General features: G+C 43.3%; 2 protein-coding genes across 5 annotated transcripts in view; one reads left to right on the top strand and one right to left on the bottom strand.

Moving 5' to 3' along the window:
• The window catches only part of LOC139673052 (trypsin I-P1-like), a 75,261-nt gene extending 65,732 nt beyond the window's left edge, over positions 1 to 9,529 (bottom strand). For both annotated transcript variants that reach the window (XM_071558019.1, XM_071557995.1), the window contains exon 1: positions 9,430 to 9,529. The gene's annotated coding sequence lies outside the window, so the exon portion shown is untranslated. The remainder of the gene's footprint in view (positions 1 to 9,429) is intronic.
• PRMT8 (protein arginine methyltransferase 8) overlaps positions 7,617 to 17,825 on the top strand; it is a 65,980-nt gene continuing 55,771 nt past the window's right edge. The window contains exons 1-2 of one of the 3 annotated variants that reach the window (XM_071557973.1): positions 7,617 to 7,701; positions 8,638 to 8,781. In XM_071557973.1, coding sequence (XP_071414074.1) covers positions 8,707 to 8,781 — 75 coding nt within the window. In that variant the 5' untranslated portion in view covers positions 7,617 to 7,701; positions 8,638 to 8,706. Of the gene's footprint in view, positions 7,702 to 8,110; positions 8,782 to 17,825 lie in introns of those variants that run through there. The other 2 variants (XM_071557963.1, XM_071557981.1) reach the window with 2 other exon arrangements.

Raw genomic sequence — 17,825 nt, 5'->3', positions numbered from 1 at the left:
CCACACTGACTTCTCTAACTTAAAAAATTATTCCTAATACATCCGTATTTCCAAAGGTTTTATATGATATCAAACAGATTTCTGAACACTACAATCAAAACCGTGATGTACTATTAGCTCATGACATGTTTTTTTCACTGCGAGAAAATAGAAGTACACCACGTAAAAAGGTAATCTAATTCTCAATATTGGTTCTTTTGTTTATACCATCTTTTATTTTATCTAGTTTGAAGAAAGAGGGAAGATGAGCACCATTAACACCTAGGTCACATAATTATACCTGTATTATGGAGAGTTTAGTACAATTAAGTTGATCTGTCTGGAAGGGATCACAGATGAACTAGCAGAATCTCTAGATTCTGCCAAAGTTCACAACCGCATCGGTTGCCAAAATCCACTACCAGATCAATAACCCAGGAGGCTGAGCTCTGTTTGCAGCCAGAAAAATCATCTTAGGCACCTCAGAGTGCTGACTCCATGCTATAACCTGGCCAAAGCCTGATGGTATTTAATTTATTGGGAACCATCATCAAGAAACATTCTAAAGAGGTATGACCTCACTTGAATAAGTTCTAGACAGTTCTGGAAAAAGACTTACATTGTTCTCAGCTCACAAAATACACACAGTACTGATTACACTTTCTTATTTTTCATGTTTTAGTGGGAGGCAGCAGCATTTTGGCAATTTTCCTTAATGGAAGAGAAAGGAAAACACTAAACTGGGGAGAAAAAATGCCAACCCACTATCATAGTTACAGTTGATTTCTTGTCAACAGCGACACCTGAACACATGTGCATGTGTTTGAAGAAAATTGTTCACAACAGGAAAACGTGAGACATGTAGCAGAATTACTTACTGTATCAGACACTTACGGCAGAGAAAGTAAGAAGACAGACAGCTATTTGCCAGACCTGACAGAGACATTTAAGTGATTTTCATAACTCTTCCAGTTAAAACGCTTTACAGGAGTGCTCCTAAAGCATTATCTGTATTACTGAGGAAAGCAAATAAATGCCTCTACCATTTTCTGAAAACCAAAGTGACAGAAACCAAGATGACAGAATGCAAAGAAACAAAAGAGAGATGTAATTTCAATTGTTGCAACTTCATCTGTGCTCTAGTTATATTCCTCCAATCCCATGTGACATAGTAATTCAAAAGTATCAGACTGTATCCAGAGAAGCAAAGAATCAGCTAAGACTTGATACTTTGAAATCAACACAACCTCTGGGTTGAATGAATAGTGACATTTTTACATATCTGGTCTTCACCTCAGACTTGCTAAGCATGATATAATCCAGGAAAGAAAAGCAGAGCAAATGAAAAAGAAGTAGGTCTCTAAGTGTAGAAATTTCACCTCAGATTCCAGAAAACAATGTAAGGCAGAAGACAAAGGTTTTCTCAAAAGGAAAGTTTCTTAAAGTGAGCAGAAAGTGATAAGATGCAAGCTGGTGATTTGCATTTCTTTTCAGTAAAGGTAGGATCATGATTCTGAGAGTATTGCTTCACTTTCTTTTAGATAAGCTGTGTGCCCAGATCCAATATTCCTTACCCACTGATAGTTTATCTGGAATGGCATTATAAAGAGGTTTAGCTCTTCAAACATTGCATGCTTTCTCCTGTGAGCACTTAAGAATAGAATGTAAGAAACAGTCTGTCACTTCTCTCAGCATATTTTTTCTGTGAAATTATTGGCTGCACTTACCAAATCACCTTGGTCTAAGACTATACATGTATAATCTTTTCAAAGCTTCAGGAGTAATATGGAAGAGAAAGCAAAAAGATAGATGCCTATTTGCCAGGTCTGTTAGAGCCACTTGATATGTGATTTTCATAAATGTTCTAGAATCACACAGAATCACAGAATCATTGAAGTTAGAAAAGACATCAGGAAATCATGTAGTCTAACCCCCACTCAAAGGATTGTCAATTGCAGTAAGTTGCTTGGGGTTATTTATAGCCAGACTTTTAATATATATAAGGAAGAAGACTCCAAAATGGCTTTGTACACTTTCACAGTTAAAAAAGGATTTTTTTAAAAAATGGTTTTATGTCCTATATTTCACTTTGTGCCAATTCCTGTTGCTGGGTACCATTGAGAAGAGTCTGACTTTGTCATTTTTTTACACCTTCCCCCTTGAATCACTCTTAGCCTCTCTTAATATGAGACAGTTCCCCAGTCACTTAATAATTGTTGCGGCCCTTTCAGTGAACTCACTCCAGTACATCCATGTTTTCCCTATAAGGGAAGAAGTTTTGCGTAACATTTCTTAGGCACCTCTTAACTTTAAGATAACTTTGACATCAAACTTCAGATGTATTTTGTTGTCTGCTCTGAGTGCATGATTTATAGTTGTCCAAAAGGATGGGTGGGAATTGAATGAGGTCAGTGTATACCATATCATGATACTTATGCCACCTTATCTCTGCCATTGTAGTAATCATAATTCTCAATAGCCTGCTTAGCTCCTCTAATCCACAGAGGACTGGAAACCCAGTTTGGTGGCCTTTACAGATGTTGTCAGAATAAACTGACCCAGTTACAACTTTTTCAGAGTTTAACACTCAGAATGAAAAAAAAAAAAATGAAAGGAACATTTTGGTTAAATTTAGATTAAGTTTTCAGTTTTCAAAATAGAGCTTCTGTTGCTGAATGAAATGAAGTCTACAACCTTAGAGAAAAAAAATTAAAATTCTGGTGATGAATCCTTGCAGAGATAGTTTTCTAGTGTTTCATTATCTGAAGCATGGCTAAAGGCTCCTTCATGACAAGGTATTCTAGAATTTAGCTCTGAATTATCTGAGCTCTGGACATATATTCTTGGCTTGTGACAGTGGGTGTCTCAGATCAGTTTAGCTTCTTGCAGACCCTTCCTCACTCAAACCCAGGACCAATGGTTGAAAACCGCAATGACTCCAAGGAAGAGGCTGGAACATGCAGTGTGCGTGAAGAAGGATAAGAAGATAATGCATGGGGGGGAAAGGTTAATGCGGTAAGTTAAAAGACCAGGAAGGAACAGCATAAATAAAATAAGATCTTTAAATCCACAGTGTCAATTAGAATTCACTTCAAAATCTTCAGAATTAACCTGGGCAAATTGCAGGCATAAGAAAAATACCTGAACTAGTGGCAACTTTGAGAGACATAGACATAGGGATAGAAGATACATTAAGAATTTGGAAAGATTGCCAAACATATGTTTTGAGGCAAAGGAAATCATCATGACTTCCTGAGCAATAAAGAACTATGTAAAGTGATGCTACAAAAGGATCCTTCCAAATGTTTTCCTTTGATCAGATAACAAACAAAATATCGTGGGGATATTGAAGTAGAAATAAATTTTTGCTATAATATATTCTCATCCAGCTAGGAGGTGGATTTATAGTCCAGGAGTTTTTCCTAGTCTCTGCCTAAAGACATTCTCCACTTTTTTAAATAAACAAGGAAGAAAAGCATGTGACATTCAGTCTTTTCTGCTGATATCTGAGGTCAAACAGAAGGCAGAAGTATTTTCCAGGCTGCTTATGCCTTGCATTCTTCCTTTCATCAGGATGCAAGATATTAATGAAGGTGAAATTGCCTGGCTTAATTTTCCTTATAACCTGTGAACTGGGGGAGAGATGGAAATGCTACAGAATTGAGGATGGCAGGAGGGCTTGGAAGACCCAGTGAAAGGACTCCATTTTAGAGGACAGATCATCTCACTATAATAAATCCAACAGTTTAACATTGATTCAGGCCACATGAATATTACCTGTGGCACAAAGTGCTATTCTATTTAACCTTCTCCTCTTCAGCATTTCATGACTACTTTTCTTTGCCTACCATTGCTACCATGTGCTTCCCTGTGCAGAACTTTGCTGCACACTTTTTCACCTTCTCTGCTGGTCTTCTTTTGCTAGTCTTCCACCTGAATTCCTTCCTTAGTCATATTTGTTTTTATTCTCCTTATTCATCTTTGTATTTTCTGTCCATGGTTCAACTGGAGCACTGCTATTGCCTCCTACTTGAAATGATACCAAACTGTCTGTTTGAAATAAATCTTATGTACTTCAATGGGAATCATCACAGCAAAACCTGCATTCCATCTTTTCAGAAAAAAAAACTGGGGGAGAAAGTTTTTATCAAAGGAATAAAATGTTTACTTCTTCCTTAAGTATGTCTTTAGCAGATCGCATGTTTCCCTCCTGTTAGGCTCATATGTTCAATTGAAAAAAAACAAAACAAAACCACCAAACAAAACAAAACTTTCCATGATTTATAAACCACAGAGAAAAGTTAGTTGTTTTTACGTAGAGGAACACTCTTTGCCTAATACTGAATCTGAACTTCCAAAGCCACAATTCACAGCTGTTGCTCCTTTTCAGGTGATCTCACTGTACCAAATGGAGTTTGGATCATCTTAGTCACAATCCTTAAAGCTGATCATAAGCCACTACTGGGTGCCCCTTTACCTCTTCTTCTCCAAACCCAACACTCCCAACTGTCCTCAGAGGTTAGTCTTAAAAGACCATTACAGCAGTCTTTCACTAAACAATCTCCACAGTATCAGCCTCCCTCTTGAATCAGGGGACTCCGCTCTGGACACAAAATCAAAAATGCAGTCTCACCATCATACTTTCCTCACTCTACTGGTCACTTTCCATTTAATGTACATAATTATACAGTTTGCCTTTTATGCAGAGAGAAAGCATGATGAGTCATATTTAACCTAGCTACACCTCCACCTCATAACCCCCAAATGCTTTCCATCAGGACTGCTATGCAATTTATCAGTCTGTACTGATGCACAGGATTACCACCCCCCCCCACCCCACCCCCCCCCCCCCCAGTGCAGACATTTGGATTTCATCCAAGCTAATGACAAAGCTGGCAATAAATTTGAATCTTCTGAGGGCCAGCACAGTATTATTGCCACACTCAGCAAGTAGCACAGCAGCCTCAACCACAGCTGCTATTATTGGAGGTCTGAAGTAATAAATACTTCCCTTTCCATTTTCTCTTCAGCACCACTCCACTCAATTTCTAATATTTGTGACCTTCACATGTACTTATACATGATATATTTAAACTCAGAAGATGCTTTTCACATCTCCTGGCTTTGTTGCAATGCATTCACATTTGCATTCACATGATAAGAGTGGAATTTGTCCCCTAAATGGTATGAAAGCTCACAAGTTCAGTGTTGTGAATTTCAGTACCAACAGGAACTTGCACTGAGACTCATATTCAGACTGAAGGATTGGCCAAGTATCTGTGTGTACACACAGACATCTGCATGTGTAAACAAACCTCTTTGAGTCTATTAAAAGACATTTCAAGGAATAACTATTACCTATGGCTGCTTATAAAAAAAAAGAGAGAGAAAAAAGAGTTCTATGGGACAAATCATTTTCCCTTAGTAATGAAGCAGATTAGAGCAAATGGAGTGTGTGTTTTCAAAGTAGTTTCCTCAATCACATATAGAACACAAAAGGAGAGAAGACACCAACCATCTGGCAGAGTCCCAAAGGACTTCAGGACCAAAACAGTTATCCTTATGCTGGAAACTATGAGATTGGAAGGTTTTCCTAGGATCTGTAAAACATCAGCACCACGTTCAAGGATGAGCAGTCAGGTATCATCTGTGTTGACAAAGAGGTGGAGGAGGACAAGAATAGATGCCAAAGTAAGTCATGCAGTATCTGAAGTAGAAGAGGGAAGGATATATTAAATCTCTGCCTGCCAGTTTTGCCAGTTGCCGAGTGCTTTTGAAAATCTGATGCCTCATTTAGCTGACTAAAGAGTGATTGAGCTGTACCAGAAATACAAACCCAGCTGTCAGAGAAAACTGGAAAATATGTTCTGGAGTAGTTCTGAAAAATCTAATTCTTTTTCTCTATATAGAACACCAGCTTATTTTAAAATATTTAATTAGGCTAAGTTTAGTTGTGTGTATCACCTGAAAATAGAAAAGACACTAAAAGTATGCAGGTTATTCCAAATGCATGCTGACTAAAACTTCATGCACTCACTAACCACCAGATACTCAGGACGTAGCAGAGAAATCATTGTGAAAAATTTTGCAGAGACATTAAATTTTTATCTGCAGATTACTTTTTTCCTTATCCCTCCACATAAAAATCAAAGTACTTGATAATAAAGACATCGGTAGCCTGTGACTATAAGGGTAGCTTTGGAATCTATAACTATAAGTGTTTTCATATTTGAAGGTTTTAAGACCTTCAAGAGCTCTGTGAATGTCCCAAAGAAATGGGGAGGTGGCCTGCTTCCATTTCTGTCATTATCTGAGTCTCATGCCTAGAAGGTGTGAAATTAATTTTTACTATATAAACAAAGGAGGTGTGGATGATTATTGAAAAAAATAGCAGTGATGTGCAGCTAATGAATGAACTTGAGGTGTTAAAATATGTGAGCTGAAAAGAACAGAGGAAAATCAGAAGCTTTTGAAAAACTAAATGATCAAATGGCTCTGCAAAGTATCTCACAGAGGTCCAGTCTCAAGCTGCATGGCATGTTGTCTATAACATACTCTCATTCTGAAACTATTTCATATGGTACCATTGTGACCTACATGGTACATTCTCACTGTCACTTGACATTTAAGCATACCACACATCTTCTGCTTCCCTAGGTTGCTTACTTCTCTGTGATTTATTACAAATTCTTGAATCTATTACACACCTACTGATCTGTGTCAGAGCAAGAATTTGTGAGGGTCATTCAAGTAAAAGGGAGAAATTTCCTTATTTAATTTTCTTGTCCCCACCTCCTCATACCCATGGGGCAGGAGAGTAATTTTGCTCTCTAATTCATGTTCTCTATCTTCACTTCCTCACCCCCAGGAATATTTCTGCCTCCTGTGTGCCCAGGGACCCCCTGTGTTTTTGGCAGTACGTCATGGTATGTCAGTATTCCAGAGGTCAGCTGAGGATAAACTCTAATTGAAAGATATTAAAATAGGCTGCAAGGGACCAAAATTCAAAACCCCAGATCTATCATAATCTGTTACCGATGGAGCCTCTGAGCTGGCTAGGTCCTTAAAATATGCATCAGAAGTAATTTTTCAAACCTCTTCTTCAGGTCTCCATTGGCACCCCCCGAGGAAATAATTTCAAACTGTTCAGAGAGCAGCAATCCTGTTCTGGTCCTTGAAATCCTTCGAGCAACACACACCCACACAGCAGCATTATTTTCTCACCTCCTCCATATAAAAACAAAACAGAAACGTGAGAACAGTGGGCTGGAGATGGAGTTGCGGAAAGTGAAGTTGGAAGGATTAATTATGTAATACGCCCCCTCTCCCGCCCTTACCCACAGCAACACGAGTGAGGTAAACCCAATCCTCCCCAGCTGACAACTCAGAACTAGAAAGAGCCCGGAGGAGTGAGAGCAAAATAAACGTGTGGGGAAGGTGGCGATGCACTCCTACAGAGGAAGATATCATTAGGAAAAGGCTAAAAACAAGTTCAAATCACCTTTAGCCTTTTCCCTTCCCGCCCCAGCAAGACCTCTCCCTCCGCCTCTTCCCCCCTCCTTCCCCTGCTCCTCCTCCCTTCTTTTCAGCAGGAGCTGCAGCCGGATCGGGACTATATTTCTACTGTTCACGGCTGTCTCACGGAGTGTGGATCCTCCCGAAAGACTTCAAGTAAAACAGGAGCTGGGAGCACACACACGAGAAGATATATTAAGAAAGCAGGTTTGCTACTTAACTCGGAGGAAAGAAGCTGGAGCAGACTTCTTCGGTTGCTCTCTAAGAGCCTTGCCGAGAGTCCTTGCAAAGAAAAGTGTTGCTGATTCAAAAGAAGAGGAGGGATGGGGAAGAAAAAAAAGATTGTGCATGTCTGTGTGAGAGGGAGACAACGTGTGTGTGTGTACGTGTGAATGCGTGCTTGTGTGTGAGAGGGTGTAGGCGATGGGTGGGGGGAGCTTGGAATAATGGGTTTTTTTCTACAAAAGACACGTGAATGCAATTTCCAGTGAAGAGCACCAAGCTCTGCCCAAGAACAGAAGGGGTAGGGAGACGGAAGGGGAGAAGAGAGGCAAGGGAAGAGGAAAGGGAGAGGGAAGGGGAAAGGGGGGGAGGAGGGAGGGAGGGAGAAGGAGGAGGAGAAGGGATTTCTATTTCAGAAGACATTCATAGAAAGAGGGTGGCAAATTCTGTGAGCATCTTTAAAGGAAGTGTCCTGGGACATAGAGAGAAAGAAAGAAGCCCAAAGAAGGAAAATAAAGGGCTATGATTTCCTTGTCCTGTTGCTTTGTCTCTGGCTCCCTCTGCCTCTGGAAGAGTAGCCACAGGACACAAAGATGCCCAGCTGGTCACTGCACGCCCAAGTTCAGTTTAGCTGGTGCTTCTCTCCTGTTTAGCCTGACTGCTTTCACTGAAGGGGAGGACTCATAGCCCGACAGCCTTTTAGTGTAACCTGAAGAGTGTGTGCCGCCTCTCTCTGCCCACCCCAAGAACTCGCTGGAGGTGGAGGAGAGGGGAGAAAGAGGAGGACTTGAAAGTGCCCGAGGAGCTCCCGATGCTTAAGAGGAAACAAACATTCCTGTGGACGACGCAGAAAGGACAAAGCTGACTGATTTATTGCTGTTTTCCGTATTTTTTTTCTCCCTGTCCTTTGGCGCACACCAGTGTTTGGAGATCTTTGAAAACACAAACCAAAACACCAGCCCCGAAGCCCCAACCCCTTGGCTAGCTCTTATGGGAATGAAACACTCCTCCCGCTGCCTGCTCCTAAGGAGGAAAATGGCGGAGAACGCTGCCGACAGCACCGAGGTAAGGATGCGAGCCGGAGCCCGGCGCCCGCGCTCCCCCAGACCCGAACACTGAGCACTGAGCCCTGAGCAGAAGCAGCAGTAAGCGCAGAAGAACTTTCCCGGCCCTCCGTCCAGCTCCTGCCTGCCTTGCTGCTATAGTTTCCCGCATTTGCCCACCCTCTTCCCCCCGCACTTCCCCCCGTTCGCTCCGTTCCCCGTAGGCAGAGAAGTTCGCACCCCGCCGAGCGCTCCGAGCGCTCGGGCTGCTCGGGGCCGCCGCTGCTTCCCGGGAAGTTGGGTGGCCGGGCAGAGGGGAGGCTCCGCGGGGCTGAGAGGTCTGGGGGGCAGCGGGGGTTTGAGCGGCGGTGATTCGGGTGTTTCAGGAGGCCGAAAGGGACAGTCTCTTGCGGCAGCACCTTGGCCAGCTCCCCGTGCTTTCGGCCGGCAGGCTTGGCTTGGATTCTTGGGGGGGGTCTTCTAGCAGCACCCATGTCTCTGCAGCATCCTGGATATTACCAAGCGGAGCTGCCCGGGGCGGAGGCTATCCGGCTGGCCTGGGCCGTGCCGAAAATAGCTTTGCATTGCCTTCAGGCTGGGAGGGTACCCTGCGAGCTCTCAGGTTTTCTGCAAGAAATCCACTCCCCAACAGCCCCCTCCCACCCGTTACCTTCTGTTTCCTCAACACTGGGGTTCAGCAGCCCTTGTTTACTTGTCTGGGGGTTTCTTGACCTCACTGAGACTTCTCAAGGGATACAGCAGTGTGCGAAGTCTCAGGTCTGGAAAAGCAGAAGGATGCAGTCCCAGCATCTCTGGGAGCATGTGAGAAGGAGATAGGCAAAAGTGCTAGCGTGTGCCAAACTCCCTGTTTCTATTAATAGATTGTGCCTAGCACTCTGACTGAACACTTAACACATGGTTAAGCGAGATGCAGCACAGCCATGAACAGACCCCAAGGACATTGCACCCCTACCAACTTCACAGCTTTGTCCTTACACGCACAGGCGGCACTGAACTGTCTCCCCAGTTGCCCTGCAGGGGTAATAAAGAGCAAAAGCATCACTTTAGTGGGAGTGAACACATAACTATTTCAGCCTTTATTATTTCAGCATCTCTGCCAAATGTCTCCTCCTTTCAGTTAGTCCTCCCAGTAGGTGTCCTGCTTGCTCATGAATTCCACATTTTCTTCACAATAGTGTTCTCTCTCCTTGACCTTCATAAATATGTCTCTTTTGCCATGCCAGGTGAAGAGCCAAATTTTCTTAAATGAATATGATGTAAACACTTAGTAAAAGAACATGCCTATTACTGTGCTACAACCCCACAGAGTAGTGTTTGCAGAGGAGGCATCTATAAATAGCAAGAAGTCTGGCTGCACATCTGTAAACTGTCATAGTCCTGACAGCGCATATTGCATTATAGGTCCCAGGATCCCAGGACAGGATTGCAATGAGAGACATACAAGCACAGATAGTTCCTTTCTAAGCCATTTTTTTCAATGGAAATTCTTTTAGACAGGGAAAATAGGTGAGAAGAGCTCTTTAAACATTCCTCTTCTATGTTAGTTCACTCTTAGCACAATTTTGTTGTTTAATCATGTTTGTCTTTCTGCTTGTGCAATGCTGCACACACTGTGATGATATTTTATGGAGAAATATTTTTTTAATGGCAGCAGATTCATTTGAATGCTGCATACAAGTTAGGACAATATTAAAATGCTGTGCTTCATCTCCTTGGAGTATCCATCAGTGACAGATTTGTGAAATGAGAGTGAAAATATCGCAGATTAGGCATATCCTGCTGCCTTTCTACCTTAAAGAAAACAGAAGAGATAAATTTGTAGCACCTGCCTAGATACTTTGTATTTTATTAATTGCCATATTTCTGATACGTGCTGGGAGAAGTAGTCTGCATATGTGCAGACATAGAAGTGCACCAAGCAAAATATGCCAAGACATTTGAAGCTCTTTCACTCGTCAAGCATCTATATTTAGCAAAGTCATATTATACCAGTTTGACCTTCAAACCTGTATTTCTCTAACTTTCTCCTGAAGTTAGCAAATATTCCGTCACAGAAGGAATGTAGGACAAAATATCTCACTTTTGGAGTTACCACATGCCAAGAAAATTTGAAATTGGTATAAATGTGCTTAATTTGAAACCAATTGAGCACCAGTAGTATTCATTATTTGATACTAAATTTCTGAAGAACTTTCATGTCATGGTGATGGGTGTGATATAAAAAATACCAGCTGTAATGAGAGATGAAAAATTAAAACATTTAACAAATGGTCAAAATGCTCCACTTCCAAATCATTCTGAAGACCTTCCAGTTCTTGCTCAGATAGATTTGACCCAATTACTTATGTTACAGCTAAATAGTACTTTTTGTTTTTTTTGTTTTGGATTGGGTTTGGTTGGGTTTTTTTGTTTTGTTTTGTTTTTTTCAATCTATCAAAACTAAGACCAATAATCAAAGTTTTCATCAAATATGTCATGCATTCTCTTTCAGTAGTAGGGCAGTTTAAAACAACACATTAAGTCAAAGAACATGGACACTACATGAGAAACATTTATTCCCTTAACTATCCTCTGATGATCATAGTGCTAGGTCTGTAACTTAAAGAGTTTAAAGAAACAATGACAGCAAATACAGATAAAGGAAAACCAAAGCTCAGTAAGACAATACTCACCATTTCCTCAAGCAAGAATACAAGAGAGTAGCATTACTACTCACTAGCATTTCTCTCCAGTCAAGGAAGACACTTGATGTTACCAGGAAACTTAGAGAAGGGTGCTCCCATGGGACCAGATGTTTACATTACCAGTATTCCCATAGCCATGTATCTTGACACAAAACATGGTCAAGTGAGTGGAAGTATCACCACAGGTACTATTGGATCTTGGGTCAGGTTCTGAATAGTTTTGTAATTTTATTGTCCTGATAACAGCCTGATATCTGCCTAGCTGTCAGGGACAAAGTGGAACTAGTGGATTTTTTTGGTATACATTTATAGTAACCTGAGAATACACAGTGTTTTGTAAAAAAAAATAAAAGTCAAGGGGAATAATCATGTAAGTCTTTTCTATTTAGAGCCTCACTGAAGGCCATGGCGTCCCACTAATAGGAAACTTACTAGAATGGTTTCAGTTCCTTGTTTGGAGTGCACAAGGAGTGTAGAAAATCTTTACTGCCCTTGACCATCCCATAAATTTTAAGAGAAGTCCCATTGAAACAAAAGCTGTAGAACCTCTCCTCAAGATATAAAAATTAACCTCTGAATCCTTTGTCATGTAAGGAGAATTGTCTAAATAGAATGGGACTGTTTGCATAAATAACAGATGCAGTATTGAGTACCCTGCAAATAATTAAAGACACTCTGACAGAAAACAAAGTAAAAAAAGAAACTCTTCTTTGTAGAACACATGCATGAACAGTCTGCAAAATTCATGGTGCTGACCTACTGTAGGTTTTGTTTTCTGGGTCATTTTATTTTAAAAGTATTAAATGGAAGCCTTATTAATAATAGGTCTGATATCAGTGATGGGGAAAAAAATTGAAAACAATGTGTTTTTACAAGTGTCCCTGAATGTACCTTGTGAACTTATGCCAGGTGAAAGGAATAGAATGATAGAATCATGTGCAAGGGCATCTTCAACTAGATCAGGTTGCTCAGAGCCCCGTACAACCTGACTGAATTTTCAGGAATGGGGCATCTACCACCTCTCTGGGCAACTTGTGCGAATGTTCACCATTCTCATTGTAAAAAATTTCTTCCTTCTGCCTTGTCTAGATATAAGTCTAGTCTAAATTTACCCTCTTTTGAGTTAAAACCATTATCCCTTGTTGTGTCACAACAGGCCCTGTTAAAAAGTTTGTCCCCATCTTTCTTATAGGCCCCCTTTAAGTACTTAAAAGGTGAAATAGGCACAAACTGCTGCAGTAGCATGAAGTGCCAGGGTTTATGTGCACATCCAACAAACATAGATACCTACATGTAAGAGGCTAGTTGCTGACTGAAATAATTCTGGTCTGGTTTTGTGCAATGTAATTGCACTGTAACTTCATAAAAAACAATTTCTGTGCTGAAGACTTTGCAGTATCTGTAGAGAGAAAAGATTCTTTTTCCATTGCTGAGAATTGAGATGTTAGTTTATTTATGGTAACAGAATAGAGTCCTCACTCAATGTCGTATTACGCAAACCTTGGGCTTTGGTTAGATTTGGGGCAACATGCTTAATACATCTGCTTCCTCCCCCAAGTGAACTGACAATCTCATGCAGTCCAGGTCAGCAAAAGCAACTAAGTACTTGGTTATCACAAGTGAGGCAATAGCAGTGTCCTAGCTGTGTGAAATCCAACCATACCACTACTGGCTGGGGAGAGCCGAAAAACAGATCATAAAATCTGTTGAAATCATGAGCTTCTACTTGTGATTCATCCGTAGGAAGAGGGGTTCCTCCTTAGTAAATTACTGAGGCATGAATTAACATAAGCAGTGCAGGAGTGTACCTAAGAGAACAGTGGACTAGATTTATTCAGTAAACCTAAATTTTGCTCCTGGCTATTACACTGGATGGTCTTTCAGATATAATTTAATCCCTTTGATATTTCCCAGCCATACTGGTGAATTCTGTGGTTTATTAGTGAAAGGTGTTGTAGAAAATTCTTATTTGGTGTTATTAAATTGCTCAGAATACCATATTTGAGTGAACATTAATGTGTGAGTGATGTTTACCCAAGATGAAATAGCACTGCTGTGTGGTGTACTTCTTAGACTAACAGAAGTCATGAGAGATCTGGCATGGTGTCAGAGAGTCAGCTGAAGAAGCAGCTTATGAAATACATTTCACCCTTACTGAGTTGTGTGCCACAAGCCTGTGTCATAAATAAGTTCTAACAGGAAAAGTTGTGTTAACTGGTGTGTGTAATAGTATAGGTGAGCTACAGAGACCAGACCATTGGTTCATGATCCAGATGTTTTGCACTGCTGACAAGGCAGTCAGAAAGGTGAACTATGATGTCAGTGAGGAATCTTTCACTTTGAGTGTAGCCAAATTCCCAAGGGATATAGAGGCAGCTCTGAGTTAAAGTAGGGAATATTCCACTTCAAGACATTTTGATCCTTTACAATGCTCCTACTAGAACTAAGTAGTCCATGCTTTTGGGCTGATAACAAGGCAACTCTTATATAGTCATAGTGGGGTTTTTTGGTTTCTAGACAATTAAGGAGTGGAGGAGCAGAAATATGTCTCTGAGTAGTCTTCTACAATTTCAGCTGTACAGAACATTAATTTAACTCAGTGTGCTGGTTTGAAGGTGAACCAGCAAGGGAAAATGAACTCACCACGAGAGAGATTATAAGTCAGAGCTAAAATTTAATAATAATATTATTATAACAACACTGACACACAAGGGAAATTGCTTTCAACTCACAATACCCCAGCAGTATAACCCAGTGTCCTGGGGCACAAACCCAAGGGGGTTTGTTTGCCCTTGTGCTGAGACCCCTGTGGCTCCCCCAAGTCCAGAGCAAAAGGAAAAGAAAAACCTGTTGGTGCAGGCGAGGGCTGTGGTCTGGGCGAGAGCGGTGATCTCCTGCTGTCGAGGTCCTGCTGCTGCTCTGGATCCGACGAGAAGTACCCGAGGTCTTCTTACCCACCACTTATGTACCCTCAGGGAGCACTCAGTCCCTCCCCCTGGGCGGGGACTCACACAATGGGTGATTGACTCTGGGAGCCAGGGGGTGTTGAGCTGTTGATGGCCCATTAGCAGCTCCGCCCCCCTCAGGCTGGGTGTGAAGGTGATGATGGCTCCCTGGGCAGCTGCTGCTAATGGCCCATTGGCCTTGGGGAATGAATAGAGGGGGTAGAATACACAGCTTTGATCACCCCCACACAGGGTTAGCTGGTCCCTCCTGCTGAACTAGGACATTATCCACCCCTTATTCTACTCCATCTAGTCATTCCCAAATTAATCCCCTTTTTACCTATACATATATATATATACACATATATGCAATGAAACATTACAAACTCTTCTCGCTCAAAATTAGGTCCCCTTGTGGTACACAACGTGTTTCTCCATCTTTTTGCATTACCCACCAAGTGCAACCAGGTCCTTGAGCAAAGACAATCCCTCGGATGGGTTTGCCTTTGTTTGAGGTGGGACTAACCCAAACAGTCTTTCCTAACATACCTCTCATATGGACCACAGGGACTTTATCTCCATCTACAGTATTCAAGAGTTCTGATTGGGCAGGGCCAGCTCGATTGATGGAGCCCCGAGTGTTGACCAACCAGGTGGCCTTTGCCAAATGCAGCTCCCAGTGTTTGAAAGTTCCCCCACCCAACGCCTTCAAGGTTGTTTTCAGCAGTCCATTACATCGCTCAACTTTCCCGGCAGCTGGAGCATGGTAGGGGATATGATACACCCACTCAATGCCGTGCTCTCTGGCCCAGGTGTCTATGAGGCTGTTCTTGAAGTGGGTGCCGTTGTCAGACTCTATTCTCTCTGGGGTGCCGTGTCTCCACAGGACTTGTTTCTCAAGGCCCAGGATGGTATTCCGGGCAGTGGCGTGAGATACGGGGTATGTCTCCAGCCATCCAGTGGTTGCCTCTACCATGGTCAGCACATAGCGCTTGCCTTGGCGTGTTTGGGGAAGTGTGATGTAGTCAACTTGCCAGGCTTCCCCATACCTGTATTTCGACCACCGTCCACCATACCATAGAGGCTTCACCCGCTTGGCCTGCTTGATGGCAGCACATGTGTCACAGTCATGGATAACCTGTGAGACACTGTCCATGGTTAGATCAACCCCTCGGTCACGAGCCCATCTGTATGTTGCATCTCTGCCTTGATGACCAGAGGCATCATGGGCCCATCGGGCTAGAAACAATTCACCTTTATGCTGCCAATCCAGATCTACCTGAGAGACTTCAATCTTGGCAGCTCGATCCACCTGCTCGTTGTTACGATGCTCCTCATTAGCCCGGCTCTTGGGTACATGAGCATCTACGTGACGGACCTTCACACTCAGCTTCTCTACCCGGGCAGCGATGTCCTGCCACAACTCAGCCGCCCAGATGGGTTTCCCTTTGCGCTGCCAGCCGGCCTTTCTCCAGCGCTCCAGCCATCCCCACAGAGCATTGGCCACCATCCACGAGTCAGTGTAAAGGTAGAGTCTTGGCCACTTCTCTCGTTCGGCGATATCCAAAGCCAGCTGAACAGCTTTCAGCTCTGCGACCTGACTTGATCCACCTTGTCCTTCAGTCGCTTCTGCAACTCGACGTGTAGGACTCCATACAGCTGCTTTCCATTTCCGGCTTGTCCCTACAATGCGGCAAGAGCCATCTGTGAAGAGAGCATATCGCTTCTCCTCTTCTGGTAGCTGGTTATATGGTGGGGCCTCCTCAGCTCGTGTCACCTGCTCCTCTTCTTCTTCAGAGGACAATCCGAAACTCTCACCTTCCGGCCAGTTGGTGATGATTTCCAAAATCCCAGGGCGATTAGGATTCCCTATCCGGGTTCGCTGCGTGATCAGAGCGATCCACTTACTCCATGTGGCATCAGTGGCGTGATGGGTAGAAGGAGCTTTTCCTTTGAACATCCAGCCCAACACTGGTAGTCGGGGTGCCAGGATGAGCTGTGCCTCAGTGCCAATCACTTCTGAGGCAGCTCGAACTCCTTCATAAGCTGCCAGGATCTCTTTCTCAGTTGGGGTGTAGCTGGCCTCAGATCCTTTGTATCCCCGACTCCAGAATCCCAGCGGTCGTCCTCGAGTCTCCCCAGGTACTTTCTGCCAGAGGCTCCAGGATGGGCCATTCTCCCCGGCTGCAGTGTAGAGCACATTCTTCACATCCTGTCCTGTCCTGACTGGCCCGAGGGCTACTGCATGGGTAATCTCCTGTTTAATCTGCTCAAAGGCTTGTTGTTGTTCAGGGCCCCACTGGAAATCATTTTTCTTCCGTGTCACAAGGTAGAGAGGGCTTACAATCTGACTGTACTCAGGGATATGCATCCTCCAAAAGCCCACGGCGCCTAGGAAAGCCTGAGTTTCCTTCTTGCTGGTCGGTGGGGACATAGCTGCTATTTTGTTGATCACCTCTGTTGGAATCTGACGACGCCCGTCTTGCCACTTCACTCCTAGGAACTGAATTTCCTGAGCAGGTCCCTTGACCTTACTTCGTTTAATGGCAAAACCAGCTCTTAGGAGAATCTGGATTATCTTCTTTCCTTTCTCAAAAACCTCCCCTGCTGTGTTCCCCCATACAATGATGTCATCGATGTACTGTAGATGTTCTGGAGCCTCACCCTTTTCCAATGCAGTCTGGATCAGTCCATGGCAAATGGTGGGACTGTGTTTCCACCCCTGGGGCAGTCGATTCCAGGTGTACTGCACCCCCTTCCAGGTGAAAGCAAACTGCGGCCTGCACTCTGCTGCCAACGGAATGGAGAAAAAGGCATTGGCAATGTCGATGGTGGCATACCACTTGGCTGCCTTGGACTCCAGCTCATACTGAAGCTCCAGCATGTCCGGCACAGCGGCACTCAGGGGGGGTGTGACCTCATTGAGACCACGGTAATCCACCGTCAGCCTCCACTCTCCACTGGACTTTCGTACTGGCCATATGGGGCTATTAAAGGGTGAGTGAGTCTTGCTGACCACCCCTTGGCTCTCCAGCTCACGAATCATCTTGTGTATGGGGGTCACAGAGTCTCGGTCAGTGCGGTATTGCCGACGGTGCACTGTGGCTGTGGCCAGCGGTACCAATTGTTCTTCAACTTTCAGAAGTCCTACAGCAGAAGGGTCCTCTGAGAGGCCAGGCAAGGTGCTCAGCTGTCTGATTTCCTCTGTCTCCACAGCAGCTATGCCAAAGGCCCAACGCAGTCCCTTTGGGTCTTTGAAATATCCATTCCTCAGGTAGTCTATGCCAAGGATACACGGGGCTTCTGGACCAGTCACAATGGGGTGTCTATGCCATTCCTTGCCAGTCAAGCTGACTTCAGCTTCCAGTACAGTCAGCTGTTGGGATCCCCCTGTTACCCCAGAAATAGAGATGGAT

Source organism: Pithys albifrons, chromosome 1 (genome assembly GCF_047495875.1).
Source record: "Pithys albifrons albifrons isolate INPA30051 chromosome 1, PitAlb_v1, whole genome shotgun sequence".
In the NCBI taxonomy this organism is placed as follows: domain Eukaryota; kingdom Metazoa; phylum Chordata; class Aves; order Passeriformes; family Thamnophilidae; genus Pithys; species Pithys albifrons.
The sequence above is the reverse complement of the archived record's forward strand: the minus strand, read 5'-3'. Positions and strand labels throughout refer to the sequence as shown.